The sequence below is a fragment of the Corvus hawaiiensis genome, chromosome 14 (genome assembly GCF_020740725.1).
Source record: "Corvus hawaiiensis isolate bCorHaw1 chromosome 14, bCorHaw1.pri.cur, whole genome shotgun sequence".
Classification (NCBI taxonomy): domain Eukaryota; kingdom Metazoa; phylum Chordata; class Aves; order Passeriformes; family Corvidae; genus Corvus; species Corvus hawaiiensis.
This window is the reverse complement of record NC_063226.1, coordinates 18,882,169-18,897,576: the sequence shown is the minus strand read 5'-3', so window position 1 is coordinate 18,897,576 and position 15,408 is coordinate 18,882,169. Positions and strand designations below refer to the sequence as shown.

At 55.2% G+C, this 15,408-nt stretch overlaps 1 protein-coding gene across 2 annotated transcripts; it reads left to right on the top strand.

The window, feature by feature from the left end:
- Positions 1–1,394: 1,394 nt before the first annotated feature.
- SLC7A3 (solute carrier family 7 member 3) lies at positions 1,395–11,506 on the top strand. 2 transcript variants are annotated; one of them, XM_048318924.1, is made up of 13 exons: positions 1,395–1,753; positions 2,180–2,302; positions 3,791–4,199; positions 4,360–4,518; positions 4,605–4,779; positions 4,881–4,993; positions 5,841–6,063; positions 6,241–6,380; positions 6,460–6,562; positions 6,846–7,057; positions 7,709–7,875; positions 8,149–8,257; positions 8,364–11,506. In XM_048318924.1, exons 1-13 carry the CDS (start codon positions 1,550–1,552, stop codon positions 8,495–8,497), a joined length of 2,271 nt encoding a protein of 756 aa, XP_048174881.1. In that variant the 5' UTR covers positions 1,395–1,549; the 3' UTR covers positions 8,498–11,506. The 2 variants fall into 2 exon arrangements, with proteins under 2 accessions (XP_048174881.1, XP_048174883.1); XM_048318926.1 differs by lacking the exons at positions 1,395–1,753; positions 2,180–2,302 and adding an exon at positions 2,345–2,680.
- Positions 11,507–15,408: the final 3,902 nt, after the last annotated feature.

The window sequence follows — 15,408 nt, the reverse complement described above, 5'->3', positions numbered from 1 at the left end:
GCTATTAATGACTGTTTTATTATCGGTGACTGGGGGCAGGGGGTGGGGAAGCAGCACTTGGGACTCAGTCCCTCACTGTTCCTGCATGCTGGTGCTGGGAGCCCTGCTGCACTGCCTTCTCTCTGCAGTAGGTTGATGCAGGCACCTTCTTCCACTGCCTTGTGTCTGGGTGAGGCACTGGAGAGTCCCGCTGTTTGGTGCTGGCAGTGCCCTGAGGTTGGGCTGGGAAGGCTGGCCTGTTTTTGCTCTGCTGTTATTTCTGGTTGGTGTTCCTGACTGCCTTGGAATGCGCATTCACAGACAGCCCACACCCGTTCCTGGGGCAGCTGCCCTAGACTATGTGCTGGGGTGGCTGCACAGGGAAGCTCTGTGCCCTGCTTTGCACTTGATTGCTGGGGCAGCTCCAGTGCCAGCACAATCCACAGCAGAGAGCCCTAACATGGTCTGTGAGGGCTTCCCTGTACATGCATGGTGAAGGTAACTACTTGGTGCAGGTACTAAGGGAGCTGGCTAGAAAAGGTGCCCTGCTAGATTTATTATTTGTAAACAGAGAGGCACTCGTGGGTGAAGCTGGACTCGATGGTCTTTATGGGTCCCTTCCAATGTGAAGTAGTGCTTCAGTTGTGGAAGGTGGTGGGGGCATCTAAGGACTGATGTGGATCTGTTTCTTCAGGGCTTCTGGCCCCCTTTATGGGCAGGAGCCATCTCCTACCCTCCTTTGATGCTGGCTACATGTGCCTTGCCACTGTTTGCCTTCCTGCTGCTCTTGTTGAGACGTGCACTTGGCTCGTTCCGTGCCTCAGCCTGCTCCCAGCCCTTGGCCTGTGCTGCTGGATCAGGGCCCTGAATGATGGGAGTGGAGAGCACTAAGACTGGGAGGTGAGGATGGGACACTGGGAAGACACATATGGTCTGGGAGCTGGAGACATGTTCTGGTGTCCTGGTGGTGCTCTCTTTGGGACACTGCTTCCCAACGCCTGATGTTGCAAGGAGGTTTCTGGTAATAGGCAAATCATGTCATCTGCCCCCTCAGATGGGGGTTTTGGGTACCCTGTATCTGCTTGTCTGGGACAGGTGACCCTGCTGTGCCTGTGGTGTTGCCTACCCTGTCCGAGAACACCCTTGGCAATGGTGCTGCCCAGCTGGTTCCTTGCCTTACTTACAGCTGACAGCCCTGGAAGGAATGGGAAGTTGAGTAGTAACAGCCATGCTGCCTGCCGCTTGCATCCTGACCTTACTTCTTCGTGGGGTCAGGGAGAGAAGGGGCGTTGCGTAACTGCAGTTCACCGATTCTGGGAAGCGGGGGCAGAGCCTTCGTCACTGCCTGTTAGAAGCATGAGTTGGTGTTTCCATCACCGCATCTCCCCAGCGTGTGCCCCCCTCTGGGGCGGGGGGGGGGGGTAGCTGCCTAGCGCTCCTGCCTGCTGTGCTTCCCCTCCGCTCCGCAGGCAACCCGAAAGCCTTTTGCCTCGATGGTGGCGCCAGAGCAGGGTGTTGCCAGTGATGCCGGCGAGGGGCTGGCTCACCTCGCTGCGAGCTGCCACTTTGAATGGGCCCTCACGACACGCGAGCACTGGATTGCATCAGGCTCGGCCTGCTCAGACACGGGTGCCAGCCTGCGTGCTGGAGACGAGGGTGCTGGCCCCCGCCTCTCTCCTGGCTGCCGAACGGCTCTCTCAAGACCGGCGTTTCCCATGACTTAGGGCTGCCTGTTGCTCCCAGAACTGAGGAGGCTGTAGCGGAGCACACGCAGGTGAGGATAGACTCGCCCTACACGCCCCGGTCTGAGCTCTGCTCGCAGCGCCCGCAGCAGGGCTGGCCTCACCTCCTCGCCTCGCTCGCAGCCGGGGCGGGGCAAGGCCAGGACAGGCTCTGTCTCCATGGCGCATCTGGACTCGGGGGACCCTCAGCCGCCCCCTCCGTGGCCTTTCCCGAGGGAGCAAGGTGTTTTGCCGTGTCTCGGAGCTGCCACTCGCAGCACCCGCAATGCCAGCTGGCCCCGGTGCCAGTGGTTACTCGAATTTACGTTTTCTAAAAACAGCGGCGGAACCCGGCATGGGTGCGGCTGGGAGAGGGCGGGCTCCCTACTCGTCAATTCGCGCTCGCCTGTTCCCGCTCTCCCGCCCCCTGGCCGGGGGCGGTTCTGGATGGAGAGAACGTATATTTCCGGATCCTACAGGCACTACTCCATCACCACGCGAGTCCCTCTCCACGCTCTCGGCGGCGGCGGCGGCGGCGAACAGAACTGAGTTCACCTGAAGGGGGTATCACCGGAGCCAGCCGAGCCCTACCGAGACTGCTGGTGAGTGGTGGTGGGCGCTGCCGCCGGACCGGCAGGGTTTGGCGCAACCGGTGGCGCGGTTGCATCAGCTGCCTCTCGCCAACACGTGGCCGCGACTCCCCGCTCGGCTTGTGCCATAACCCAGGGCATCGCCGCACTCCCCGGCGGGACGGCGCCTGGCTGGCGCTCCTTGGGACCGGAGATGCCCCCGCGGGGGCTGGGGTGGTGGTCCCGAGCTAACGGCGTCCGGCGCCTGCCCCGGGTCACGGCGGGATCCGATGGCTGCCGGGTTGCCGTGGGCACTGGCGTGGAGCGGGAGAGTCCAGCTGCCGCCAGGCACGCTGCTTGTGGTATTCCGCTGGGGAGCCCGAGTCTGGTAGCGCAGCTAGGCTCGTCCAGGTAGTCGTTGAGGGGGGTGCAAGTGCTGGGGACTTGTTCCCTTGAAACCTGGCCCAGAGGCTGCCTGGGCTGGGACCACTCCTTGGGGCCAAGGCCGAATGTGACACGTGCTAGCTCGGGAGGAGGTTTATCAAGAAGCAGGATGGTTTGTTGGTTATGGGAAAGCAGCCGGGTTCGTGGCTGCCACTGTGATCCTGATAATCCTGCTTTATGGAAAAGAGTCACAAAGTTATCCTTGTGTATTTATGCTGATCCATGTAGTGTGGTGTGCTGTCCTGGGCACCTGGATGGAGTGTGCTGCCTTTCCCAATGAAGGGAGAAGCCAGCAGGGAGAGGACACTGGTGGGTGGGTGCTTCAGGGCAGAGGTGCCAGCCACCGCCATGGGCATTGGGAGCCCCTTTCCTTGGAGCTCCTCTGTGCTAGATGCCTGCTTCACAGGTTCCTCATCTTCAGAGCTTTTTGGGGATGGGTGGCTGCTGTGAGCAAGAGGATTAGGGATGTCACACGTTCAGGGTGATTACAGTCTGCAGAGCTTGCAGATTGCTCAGAAAGCACTGTTAGCAGGCAAAGGGTTTGCACCAGGGGTCCATGCCGTGGTGTTTGTCTGGTTATGCATCCCTACAGAGAAGGTGGTGCAGATACTGAAAGCAAAACAGGACTCTGCATCCAGTGAGTCAGCCTGCTGCAATCCTGTGCCCCAGTGCTGCTGTGCATATCCATGTGTCAGGCTGGAGGGATGTGCATAGCAGTCAAGTTTGGGCTGAAGGGGTTCCAAATTGCCAAGCCTGGGAAACAGTGGGCAAGCTCTGGGCTCCATGGTTGAGACCACAAAGGGCTTGAGCAATGACCGTTTCCCACCATGGACCAACTGGGTTCATCCCTGGCTCACTGTCCTGGTGCAGAGGCTGTGCGGGCAGGGTATGTGCAGCCCCACAGTGCCTTGGAGGATGCCACAACCGCGGTCTCTGGCCAACCGGTGTGGCAGGGATGTGGTGCCGATGGGTGAGCTGGGAGCAGCCTCCTGTGGGCGTCATTGCCTGCGCTTCCCCTTGCAGTGTCAGTCCTGCTGCCTGAAGGACACTGAGCTTCACATTTCTCTTCTCTTGCAGGACTTTTGGCCATCTGAGCTTCACCAAGGAGAGGGCAAGATGTTGGGGGAAAAAATGACCAGTTTTGGGAAGAAGCTGATCCGCCGGCGCATGGTGGACCTGAGCTCCAATGACACACATTTTGCTCGCTGCCTCACCACATTGGACCTTGTATCCCTTGGTGTGGGCAGCACGCTAGGGGCTGGTGTGTATGTGCTGGCCGGGGAGGTAGCCAAGGAGATGGCTGGTCCCTCAATCATCCTCTGCTTCCTGGTGGCTGCTTTCTCATCGGTACTGGCTGGACTCTGCTATGCAGAGTTTGGGGCCCGTGTCCCCAAGGCCGGCTCTGCCTACCTCTACAGCTACGTTACTGTTGGTGAGATCTGGGCTTTTATAGCCGGCTGGAACCTCATTCTCTCCTATGTCATAGGTACGAGGCCAGGCAGCATGGGGGGTTTCTGGGGGCAGCGTGCAGTGCTGTGGGGGCAGGGTGTGGCGTGGGATCAGCAGGGAGGTGGGTGCTCAGGTGCGGGTGGCTGGTGCCAGTCTGCCCTGGGCTTGGACTAATGCACAGATCTGCCATCGACCAGGTACGGCCAGTGTGGCTCGAGCCTGGAGTGCAGCATTTGACAACATCATCGGCAACCACATCTCCACCTTCTTCGCCAACAAGACCACAATGCACCTGCCAGGAGTGCTGGCTGAGCGTCCAGACTTCTTTGCTGTAATCCTGATTTTGCTGCTTACTTGTGAGTGTGCAGGAGGGGCTCTATGGTACCATGGGTGATGCCATGGGAACCTGATGGGTCCCCACTCACCTGTGTTGTCCCCACAGTACTGCTGGCCTTTGGTGTCAGCGAATCTGCCCTCGTGAACAAAATCTTCACGGCGGTGAACCTGTTGGTGCTGAGCTTTGTCATCATTGCTGGCTTCATCAAGGGAGACATCAAGAACTGGCAGCTTTCAGAGAACTGTGTCAACTGCTCGCAGTCAGACTCACCAGATGACATGTAAGTAGAGCAACTGTGCCAGGCCAGGGTCTGGCAGAGGGCAGGCATAGGCCCTGCTGTCCCTGCACCCCATGGCAACTGCTCTCCTCCCTTTTTTCCAGGAAAAAAGCTTTTGGCTCTGGTGGGTTTTTCCCCTTTGGACTGGAAGGGACCCTGACTGGTGCTGCCACCTGTTTCTATGCCTTCGTGGGCTTTGACTGCATTGCCACCACAGGTACTGCCTTGGGTGAGGGTGGTGTGGGCATTTCCCCTGCACAGCTGGGAGCTGATGGGGAGGATGCTCCGTGGTGTGGGAAAACAGCTGTTCTCACCTCTCCTGGGAGGTTTCCCTGTGGAGTCTGTGTCTTCAGCTGGGCCAGACAAAAGGGCTCAGAGCCTGCCCTGCTGCAGGAAAAGTGGCTCATTATACTACATGGTGGGAGTAGGGCTGCACCCTGTCTGCGCAGGCAGCTCCCAGAGCAGCAGGGAGCCTTTTGGCTGCTGAGTCGAGGCTGTGACAGTGGGAATTGCTGGTGCCTCCTAGTTATTTCCCAGCCTCAAGCAGTCTTTTTCTAAATGACTGAGTTCATGCAAAACTGCTGCTTCCTGGAGCACAGGCAGTTCTCTTAATTTCCTCTCATTACCCTAGAAATCTACTTAGTGGGTGGCTGGTACAGGCTGTTCTGCCTGACCTCCCTGCTTTGGCCACCCTGCCCCCAGGGGCTGCCCAGCAGCTTCCTCCTTTCCTGCTGCCAAGCCCCTTGCTGGGAGCGTGGTGCAGCACACCTTTGCAATGCTGAGGTGCACAGGGGACCTCCATTCAACAAGCTCTGTAGGGAGAGGGAGCTGCCAGTCGGGGGGAAGGTCTGGCATGGCAAGAGGGGCTGTAAGCCCAGGCAGCTTCATCCCTTCTGCCAGTGCAGCAGCATGGCCAGGAACCCCTCCACTCCCAACAGCCCCTGTTTGCTGCTCCCCAGTCCTGTGCTGCCATGGAAAGTCCCTACTCTTGCTCATCCCCTGGGGGTACTTGCCCTATGCTGTGTGGTGGAGTGGGGCACATGTGGCTTCTTGTGTCTGCACAGGGGAGGAAGCCAGGAACCCACAGCGCTCGATCCCCATTGGCATCATTGCGTCCCTCTTCATCTGCTTTGTGTTTTATTGCGGGGTCTCTGCATCCCTGACTCTCATGGTGCCCTACTTCCTCCTGGACAAGAACAGCCCTCTGCCTGAGGCCTTCAAGGCGGTAGGCTGGGAGCCTGCCCGCTACGCCGTTGCTGTTGGGTCACTCTGTGCCCTCTCCACCAGGTAGGACTGGCTCTATTGCTGGCACTGCTTGGCACAGCACAGGGACCAGCAGCATTCATCCCGGCTGGGCTGGGGATTTGCTCTGTCCAGCTGCTATCCTGCTCCTGGCACAGAGCCGGTCCCTTCCCCTTCTGGGTGGTAGATGTGGACAGCTTGCCTAATCTCTCTCCATGGCAGCTTGCTGGGCTCCATGTTTCCCATGCCCCGAGTGATCCATGCCATGGCAGAGGACGGGCTGCTCTTCAGGTTCCTCTCCCAGATCCACGGTCGCACAAAGACCCCTCTGATAGCCACCATCATCTCAGGGTTCTTTGCAGGTAAAGTTCCTGGCCACTTCCTCACACCCAGCCCTATGGTGGTGTGGAGCTGTGCTCATGCTGTGTGTCTTCATTGCAGCGGTGTTGGCCTTCCTGCTTGACCTGAAGGACCTGGTGGACCTCATGTCGATCGGCACACTGCTGGCCTACTCCCTGGTGGCGGTGTGCGTGCTCATCCTCCGGTAGGTGACTCCTCGTGTTTGGTGGTGACCAGGGTGGATGTTCCTTATGTCGTCCTGGGGGCTTGTAGCCACAGTTTTTTTCCGGGGGCATGCAGCCTGGGGAAGTGTCAAGCCCTCAAGATGGAGGCTGCTGACCAGAGCCTGTGTGTGTCTCTGGGCATATCTTTGGAGTGGCTGTCGTGGGGTCGCTGCTGGAGCAGCAGAGATATGAGGGTGCTGCCCACTGTTCCCTTGGGCTAGGAAGTTCCTTGGGCTCTGCTGCAAGCTTGTCTTACCTGCTCAGGTACCAGCCCAGACAGCCGAACTCCCCGCAGGCCATGGAAATGCTGGAGCTGAATGGGAACGAGGAGGAGAGAGTGATCATGAACCCGACCATCACTGCTGCCAGTGCCCAGCACAAAGAGACGTTTTCCCTGGCGATGCTGTTCAACCCACCTGGGGACACCCCCACTGTGCTCTCAGGGCGCATTGTTTATTTCTGTGTGGCAGTCATTGGTGAGTGAGAGGGAACTGGTGGCTGAGGTCCACTCCTGCCAGGGGCTGGAGTGTTTTGGCACATCTCTGCAGAGTTGGGAAAGGATGGAGAGAATGCCAGGCAGAGGAGAGGAGCCAGGCAGCACAGGTTGCCGGCCGCTGTTGGCAGTGCCAGCAGGCTCTGAATCCTGAACAGGGTGCCAGGTGTGGGGTACAGCTGTGGTTTGGGGTGCATAGGTGTTGTTGGAGGACCTGGGTGCTAAGCCAGGGATGTGCAGGTGGCCATGGGAGATCCCTGTGATAAGCCTGACACATGCTGGCCACCAGCAAGGGCAGTCCCCAGCCCCTTGAGAGTGCTTGGGCTTGGCCAGCGAGGTTTGATCTGTCTATCAGTGGCTCTGTTGTACAGCCAGAATGGGGTGGCTCAGCCAGGTGTCTGGGTAAGTGTCAGAGCTGGGTCCAAACCCAGCCACGTGCAGGCTCCCTGTAGCTTGCTGGTCTGGGAAGTGCCTCCAGCAAAGCACTTTGTGGAGGCTTTGGGATGGCTGTTAGAGACAGTGGGTGCTGGACCTGACCAAGAGGAGTGGGTGCCTCAACCCAGCTGTTGGTGAGGCTCAGGACCCCAGGGAGGCCATGTGCTGTGCAGCCCCCTGACTACCCCCTCTCTTGCAGCCGCACTGATCACAGTCATCTGCGTGGTCCTGACCCTCAGTACGGCCGCGCTGAAGGATGCCAACGTGGGCTGTGTTGTGGCTCTGGTGCTGCTCCTCGTGGCTCTGCTCATTCTCACCGTCATCATTTGGAGGCAGCCGCAGAGCAACGCCCGGTTAAACTTCAAAGTGAGTGCAGCCCCCTGCATCTTGGTGTCTGCACCCCCATGGACTCCGTCAGGACCTGGGCATTGCAGGGTGTGCCAGGGCTTGCTGCCAGGCAGTCACCAGGAAAGCCCAGGGCCCTGCAACCTGTCTCTCTGAGGTGCAATCCCCAGTGTGGAAGTGCCCGGGTGCTCTGGGCTGTGGCAGGGAGGTGGTCCCTCCGCTGGCTGGTAGCATCCTCGAGCCCAGCCTAGTCCCTCAAGGCACAGCTGACACAGCACTTCTTGTCCTTTGCAGGTACCTTTCCTACCACTCCTGCCAATCTTCAGCATCTTTATTAACATCCTGCTGATGGTACAGCTGAGTTCCGGCACCTGGGCGCGGTTTGCCGTCTGTACGGTTGGGGGTAGGTGTCCTGCAGTGGGGAGTGCAGTGCCCACAGGTCTCTCCTGGGGGTCTGTTAGTGCTGACAGCCCACCATTGCACATTTAATTATGGAAACTGTCCTGCAGGTTTTGTTATTTACTTCACCTACGGGATTTGGAACAGTGTGGAAGGGAAAAACGCAGAAGGAGCCTGTGCCGCAGTAGAAAAGCCTCTGCAGCAGCCTGGACTGGACCTCAGCCCTGGGGCTGCTGCAGTCTGAGGGGCTGAGCACCAGCACTCCATGGACGTCTTTGCCACTTCTGTTCAAGATCATGATCCACAGAGTACATGCATCCCCTCTCCTGTAGAGACTGAGTCCCACAGTGAAGTACTAAGGCCTGAACAACAGGCCCTGAGCCAAAGCTGACCTAGGATGAACATTGCGACCAAATGTATGTTTCTACTCGTTAACGAGGTATTGTTATATATGTCTATTTATTGGCAAAATGTGTTCACCTTTCCGTATCTAGAAACAGGATAAGGCCACATCTGGCCTAATTAGGGGAGTGTAGGATCAAGGACAACTCCCTTGGATCTTCCTTGAGCCCTGGCCAGGCTTTGGGAGAAGTCTAGCAGGAAAATGAAATTAGAAATTATGTCAGCTTGTTTGTTGAGCAGTGTAAAAACTGGGCCCCTGTCAGAGCAAAGTGGGGGAGCCTCGTGGCTGCAAAGGGGGAGGCACTGCAGGAGTTCCCAGTTCCGGGCATGGTTCTCCAGTCCTTGGCTGGGACAGCTTCCCCCCACAGCTGATGCCTCTCGCACTTGGATGATTTATTTTATTGGGGTAAGTGGTGATGTATCTTTCTTAATCACTGTGGGCATTCTCTCCTAGTAATGATTAGCATTGCTCAGCTTATCTCTTTGTAACTCTTTGCTAATGGTTAGGTGCATTGCTTAGCTTATCCTTTCGTGATTCTTTGCAGTTTTACATCATAGTAAATGCCACTGTTCCGTAAGTTGGTGTCTGTGTCTCTGACCCTAGCCACCAGCAAAACAAAATTGGCATTATCAGCTGGGTCAGAACAAACTGTTGCTTTTTAAATCTAAATGTAAGAAATCAGTCCTGTCCAAAATTCCCAGATGGGAAGGCCTTCCTTATAGTTCACTGGCCCTCAAGTGGGCTAAGGTTGGAGGACCATGTGAGCAATGGGGAAGTCAATTAAAAGAAGCTGAACTGCTGGATGTATTGAAATGCATCCAAAAATCACATACTGAGAAAGGAAAAGAACTTGTGGGTTTGGAAAGGCCAGGATGGATTTTGTTAACAGTATTTCAAACAAAACACCAACAAAAGGAGCAGTTGTTGAAATGCACTAACATGGTGACAGATGTGTGAGTTGCAGAATCAAATTGTAATGCTAAAGCGCCAAAATAAGCCGCTTGCTGATAAGTTGGACAGTTACCAGACTGTAGCCGTGAAGGCTGCAGTTAGAGTAGCTCAGTATAAGGAAAGGAGGGGGGCAAGCAAATCACAAGGAAATGCATGGAGTGATTGCAGAGGCAGGTGGATCCCAATAAATGGAATGGAGATAGTTGGGATTCTGTGGATTCTGATGAGATTGGTTCCCCAGATGAATTTGTAGATGTGAGACCAGCATGGAGACGAAAGGTGGAATTAGATGCTAATGGTCAGCAGGTCAGGAGGGATACTCATAAAAGATTATACTCAGCATGAAGTAAATGAAATATTTGAACAGTTTAAGCAAAGATATGGGGAACCCCTCTTGGATGGTGTGCTTGCATGACCAGGGAGCATCAGGGATAACCCTAGACTCAGGGGGCTCTAAGCAGCTTTTAGTTTTGAGCTTGGATTCTTTTGTGCAGGATGCATTTCGGAATAAAATTCACGAGAGTAAATACCCTACAGAAAAGGATTGGCCAGGATCTGAAAGTCAGAGGTAAACTTTGCAATATTGTGTACAATGAGGTGCATGAGAACCTCTTGGGATTTTTTTATTTGTAGATAACGTTACTGAAAATGTAAGTAGTCACTCCAATACTTGTGCCTGTAACTTTATTACAATAACAGGATTTTAGTTATTTATTTTTAGTTTATATTTTTTAAATGAAGTTTTTTAGTTTTTTACCTCCTGTTATATCCTGTCAATTTTTGGAATCTAACTCTACCCTGATTCAAGACTTGCAGCCTACTCCCATTGCTATGAACTGGTAAAGGAGCTGTTACAGCACACGGACCTGAGGCACTTGCTGAAACAAGCACAAGAGAATGGACAAAAGACTTTGATTGTCCATCATGGCATGGCAGAAATACATCGTGTGATGGAGCAGGCGAAGAAAGGCAGAGGACACTGATGGTGGGACAGTCTCTCTGGATGGGTGCCTACAGCTACTGGAATTCTCAACCAAGTGCTTCACTCTGTTGTCATTTTATTGATGCTAATCCTTTTGATTTTTGTTCTAATAATTGCATTGTATGTTAAGGTGTGGGTGATTATGAAACAATTAGCTTACCAACTACCTCCACTGATAGTAGACAATCCATGTGGTGCCAAAGCATGAAATATTCTCAAGCTCTGTTCGGATATTGTGAAGCTTGAGTGACTATAGTCACAGGGTGTATTATGTGGGAAAATGACTGGGAACTCTGTGGACAGGGAACTGGGGGGTACAGTTAGAGGAAACTGAGGAGTTATAACAGTATGGAAATTATAGGGTATGTATTACACTGTTCCTTAAGTTGGTGTCTGTGTCTCTGACCCTACCCACTGGCAAAACGGGACTACAGAGCTGGCTTCCCTTCCCCTCACACGGAAGTCCCCTGGCTGGCTGGGAGCACTGGTGGCCCAGGGTTGATCTCTGCCCTCCTCCAGTCCTGCAGAGGTGCAGTGACACCAGCACAGCCCTCCCACCATGAAAGTTGCTTTTCCTGTGCACAGGAGGCCCCAAGTGATGGTGCAGCTGTACTCCTTCCATCTGTCATGTGGCTGTGTTCACCACCTCCTCCCTGCTTTCCAGGTGTCAGACAGGTACATGGCAGCCATGGCTGGAGCTCTGCAGGAGGGCTCAGTATGACTTGTTCTGGTATTCGTGGCACTGCCAGCAGACTGGTGCTGCCCTGACCATGCTGTTTGGTGTAAACATCTTGCTCAAGTGTCTCTGAGATGTCCTCAGTGTTGCTATACTTGTGTCCAACCTCATCTGCCTTTCTATAATTTTAAAGCCAGTTTTTAAATCTATTAAATTAAAGGGTTTTTTAAGTGCTTTTTTCTATTGGTCTTGCTGCATCTTGTGTTAATGCCCTGTGGTCATGGGCCCCAGGGCAGGGCCCTACAGGCCACTGGGCTGGGTGCCAGGCTGGTGCCAGTGCCGAACTGCTTGGTCCCAGCCAGCTGTGCTGGGTGACATCCCTGCCCAAAACGTGCCAGATGGAGCCACCAGTCCTCATGTGTCCCCTGGGACAGTGAGCCTGTGAGCCAGGAGCTGACACAGTGCTTCAAACCAGCTCCAGCCAGTGCTGCTGATACCTGGGGGCCAGGATAAGCAGTCTGTCATGGTCCTGCCTTGCAGGCCCTGTGCTGAGAGGGATTGTGTCACTAGATCCCAGAGCAGTGGATACAGTAAAGGAAATGATGATAATTTGGAAATGATACCTCCTGGAGGGGCCAGCAATGGCCTGCAGAGGATGCCTGACCAGAAGCTGGGCTGCATCCCTGTGAGAAGATGATGATTGTCCAGATTTTGGTCTGGTCTAAATCAGACTTGACATTATCATCCAAAATAAACTAATTTAAGGCAGATGCGCCCTGCTTGGTTTTGGCATCTCTCACTGTTTATTGGCCGTGGTGCAGGGTCACTGCACGGTCAGCGGTGAGGGACCCTCACCATCAGCTCTGCTTGGCCCCTGGGCTGGAGCTTTGAGCCCTTTCCCTGGGTTGTGCCTGCAGTGAAAGGGGCTGTGGCTCCTGCTCTGGCCCCAGGCCAGGCACTGACTGGCCCAGTGTCCTGGGCTAGGGTGCCCTGCCAGAGCCTCAGGCTCCAGCCCCTGGGCACAGGTGACTCCTCAGGTGCTCCCAGCCCTCCTAGTTGGGCTGGTGCCTCTGTGTACCATGCTGGTTACACCACCCCACCGTGTGGGAATGTTCTGGCCAGGGGCAGTGTGTGGGTCCCTGCTGAGCCCTGAGCCTGCAGTTGTCCCCGTACACCCAGTTTTGAGTCCTGTTACCCAAGGCTAGGGGGCAATGGGCTTGTGATACAGCTGCAGCTGTTTTCCCCTGGCTTGGCATTGCTGCAGCCTCCTGTGGCTTTGTTTGTGCCTGTGTCCCCCATACACGTGTGCACATCCATGCCCATGTCTGTTTGTGGGTCTGTTTGTGCCCGTGGGCACATCCGTGCCTAGTTACAGGCCATCCCACTGAGCTCTGCCATCCCATCCCAGGCATCCATTGGGACTGGCAGATCTCTGGACGTGGAGTAGGGTTCTGGAAGCTCTGGACAGCTCCCACCATGGCAGCTCAGCAGGGAAAGCAGCTGTCTGGCAGCCAGCAGTCCATGGTCATGTGTTGGGTTGGGGAGTCAGTGCCACACAGCCGTGGGCGCAGCAGCCCTGTTCGCCCCCAGGGCCTGGGCCAGGCATCCTGCCCTTGGCTACCAGCCTGTGGAGGCTGCCCCAGCTCTGCACACCCACTCTGGGGGGTCCTTGCCTCCCTCTCCATGCAGGCTAGCAGGGCTGCCAGGAATGGCACCACATCTTCTGCTGGGCAGCACCTCTGCCTTTCCCAGGCCGTGCTGGTGTCACTGCACATCTTAGCACAGTTGGTGGGTGAACAACACCCAGCCAGAGCCTCAGTGTGTGTTGTCTACACAAAACATCTGCTCCCAGTGCTGTATCCGATAGCAGCCCAGGGCTCCATCCTGCAGAGAGGGGCTGGGAGAAGCATGTTCCTGGTGAAGCCTGTCAGGTGCTGGGGGCTGTAGGGTGGGCTTCCCCTCCTGTGCCAGTTTGGAAGGGGCCGTTTGTGGTTTGAGAAAATCAGCAAAAAGCAGAGCTTGGCTTTGCTGTTGGGAGGCCTGTGATAACCCACCCTTACAGGAAAGGAAGCATCCAGCCCCAACACAGCTGCGTGAGGTTTGCCCTGACAGTTGGGGCATTTCCTCCCAAGGCTTGATTTGTGATTTCCTTGTTGCTATTCCCCCCTGGATTGAAAGGGGAGCTGGAAGGTGAGCAGGCAGGTGGTTGGGATGGTATTACAGTGGAGGCCTGGCTGTGGCCACTGGCTGGTGACAGTGTGCTCTGGGGTCATGCCAGGTAGGCAGTGCTGGTGGTTTGGGGTGTTGAGAGTGCAGAGAGTGGGTGACTCTCAGCCTCCCTCCCCATCTGGCTCCACCACATCCCATGGCATTCATAACTTCATATCCAGCTGCTTTTGGGGGACATGGGGCTTCCCTGATGGAGCCTTTGGAGCACCTCTCTGGACACCAGCTCCTTGCCACCTCCAGGGAGGCTGCCAAGAGGCCATGAGTGTGGCCATGCAGGCTGGGGGCAGGATGGAGATGGGGGGCTGTGCTGCTGAGCCTTTGGAGGGAGAGCTGCAGCTGCAGAGCCTGCCCCTGCACTGTTCCCTGGCCAGAACAGGCCCTGGCAAGGGGAGATGTAGCAGCAGATTAAATTTTGATCTGCTTGGAAATTAAAATCAGCTGGCAAGTCTGCTCTGCTCTGTAACACCAAATACTTCAATGTGAAGAGTTAATGTGCCACCTTCTTCCCTGTAAAACCAGTGAGCACCATCAGATCCCCTTTCCTGCTGGTGGAGCAGAGCTGTGTTGGCCGCTGAGTGGGACAAATCCATCTGCAGGGCCTGAGTCCTGGAATCTAGGGAATCGACTCCAGGCAGATGGAGTCACTGGTGTAACAGAGCGAACTGATACCAGCTCCTGATATTTCTGCAGTAGCACTGGGTTGTGCTGTAAGCCCCCACAGTCCAGAAGAGCTCCAGAAGATCAAAGCTGGTGATGAGTGAGATTCTTATCACTCCTGACTCACCTGGCTCCAGGCAGGCCCCAACTCTTCTGTTCTCTGTGGTGAGCTTAAACACACATGACCCAGGAGCTGTGAGGAGCCTGTGTGCATCCAATAATCCTCTTGGCCCTGAGCTGTGGCAGGCAGCCAAGCTCTCTAATCACACAGGCTTAATGTTTGCCTCACTTTGCCTTTGCAGGTCTGGCATGATGACTTGCTGCCAGGTGGTTGCTCTTCTCTTGCTCTCCTGTCTTCCCAGTGCTGCAGCTGCTGCTCTGGTTCCCGCTCTTTTCCCCCAGTCCACACTGCAAGTAGCCAAAGTAGCTCCTGTACCAGTCTGTCCTGGAGCTGACAACATGGTGTGATGATGCCTGCACCCCGTAGGAGGTCACCCTGGTGCCTCAGAGGAGTACCTCTCCTATGAGACAGTTGTATCCCAACGGCACCCACACCCTCACTACGGTGGAAGCAAGCCTGTGAGTGAGTGGAGATGGCAGAGGCAGCACAGGCAGTGCAAGTGGCACATTTATGGTGCAGATGGGTAGTTTTCCATCAGTGTGGCTACCTTCTGGTGAACTACCCCTTCTCTGTCACCATCAGGATGTCCACAGGCTGCACAGGTATGCAGGTTTCCCTAATTCATACACAATGGATTTCTTTGCTAATCATAGAGTTTATGGCTGTTACATCCCCCTGTCCTCCTTAAGCTTTCCCATTTTCTGCTGTGTTTACCCAGGCAATGATTCCATTTCTAATTCATATTCTCCACATAGGATCTCACACTGATGGACCTTTGCAAGGCTGGACGGATGACTGGTTGTATTTTTCATTCTTAAGTTGATGTCCTGTTCCATTTCACTGCCTCTCAGGGGCAGCCCGCATCACAGGCTGGTCAATGCTGTCATTACTTAAACCCACTGAAGAATAAACATGCAGTTCCTTCCAGACCTGTGACAGTTGTCCGGGCACAGCAACCTGACTTGCAAAACAAACAGGTAGGAGACATTTTGACAAACTAAATCTAACACCCCTCCTACCTCAGTTATCAAGACTTCGGGGTACTGTGAGTGTTAAACTAATTTAACTGCCTGGTCTGCAGATGGGCGTGCAACCGTTTCTATCATCCTGGATGAGATATTGCATGAAAAATCATG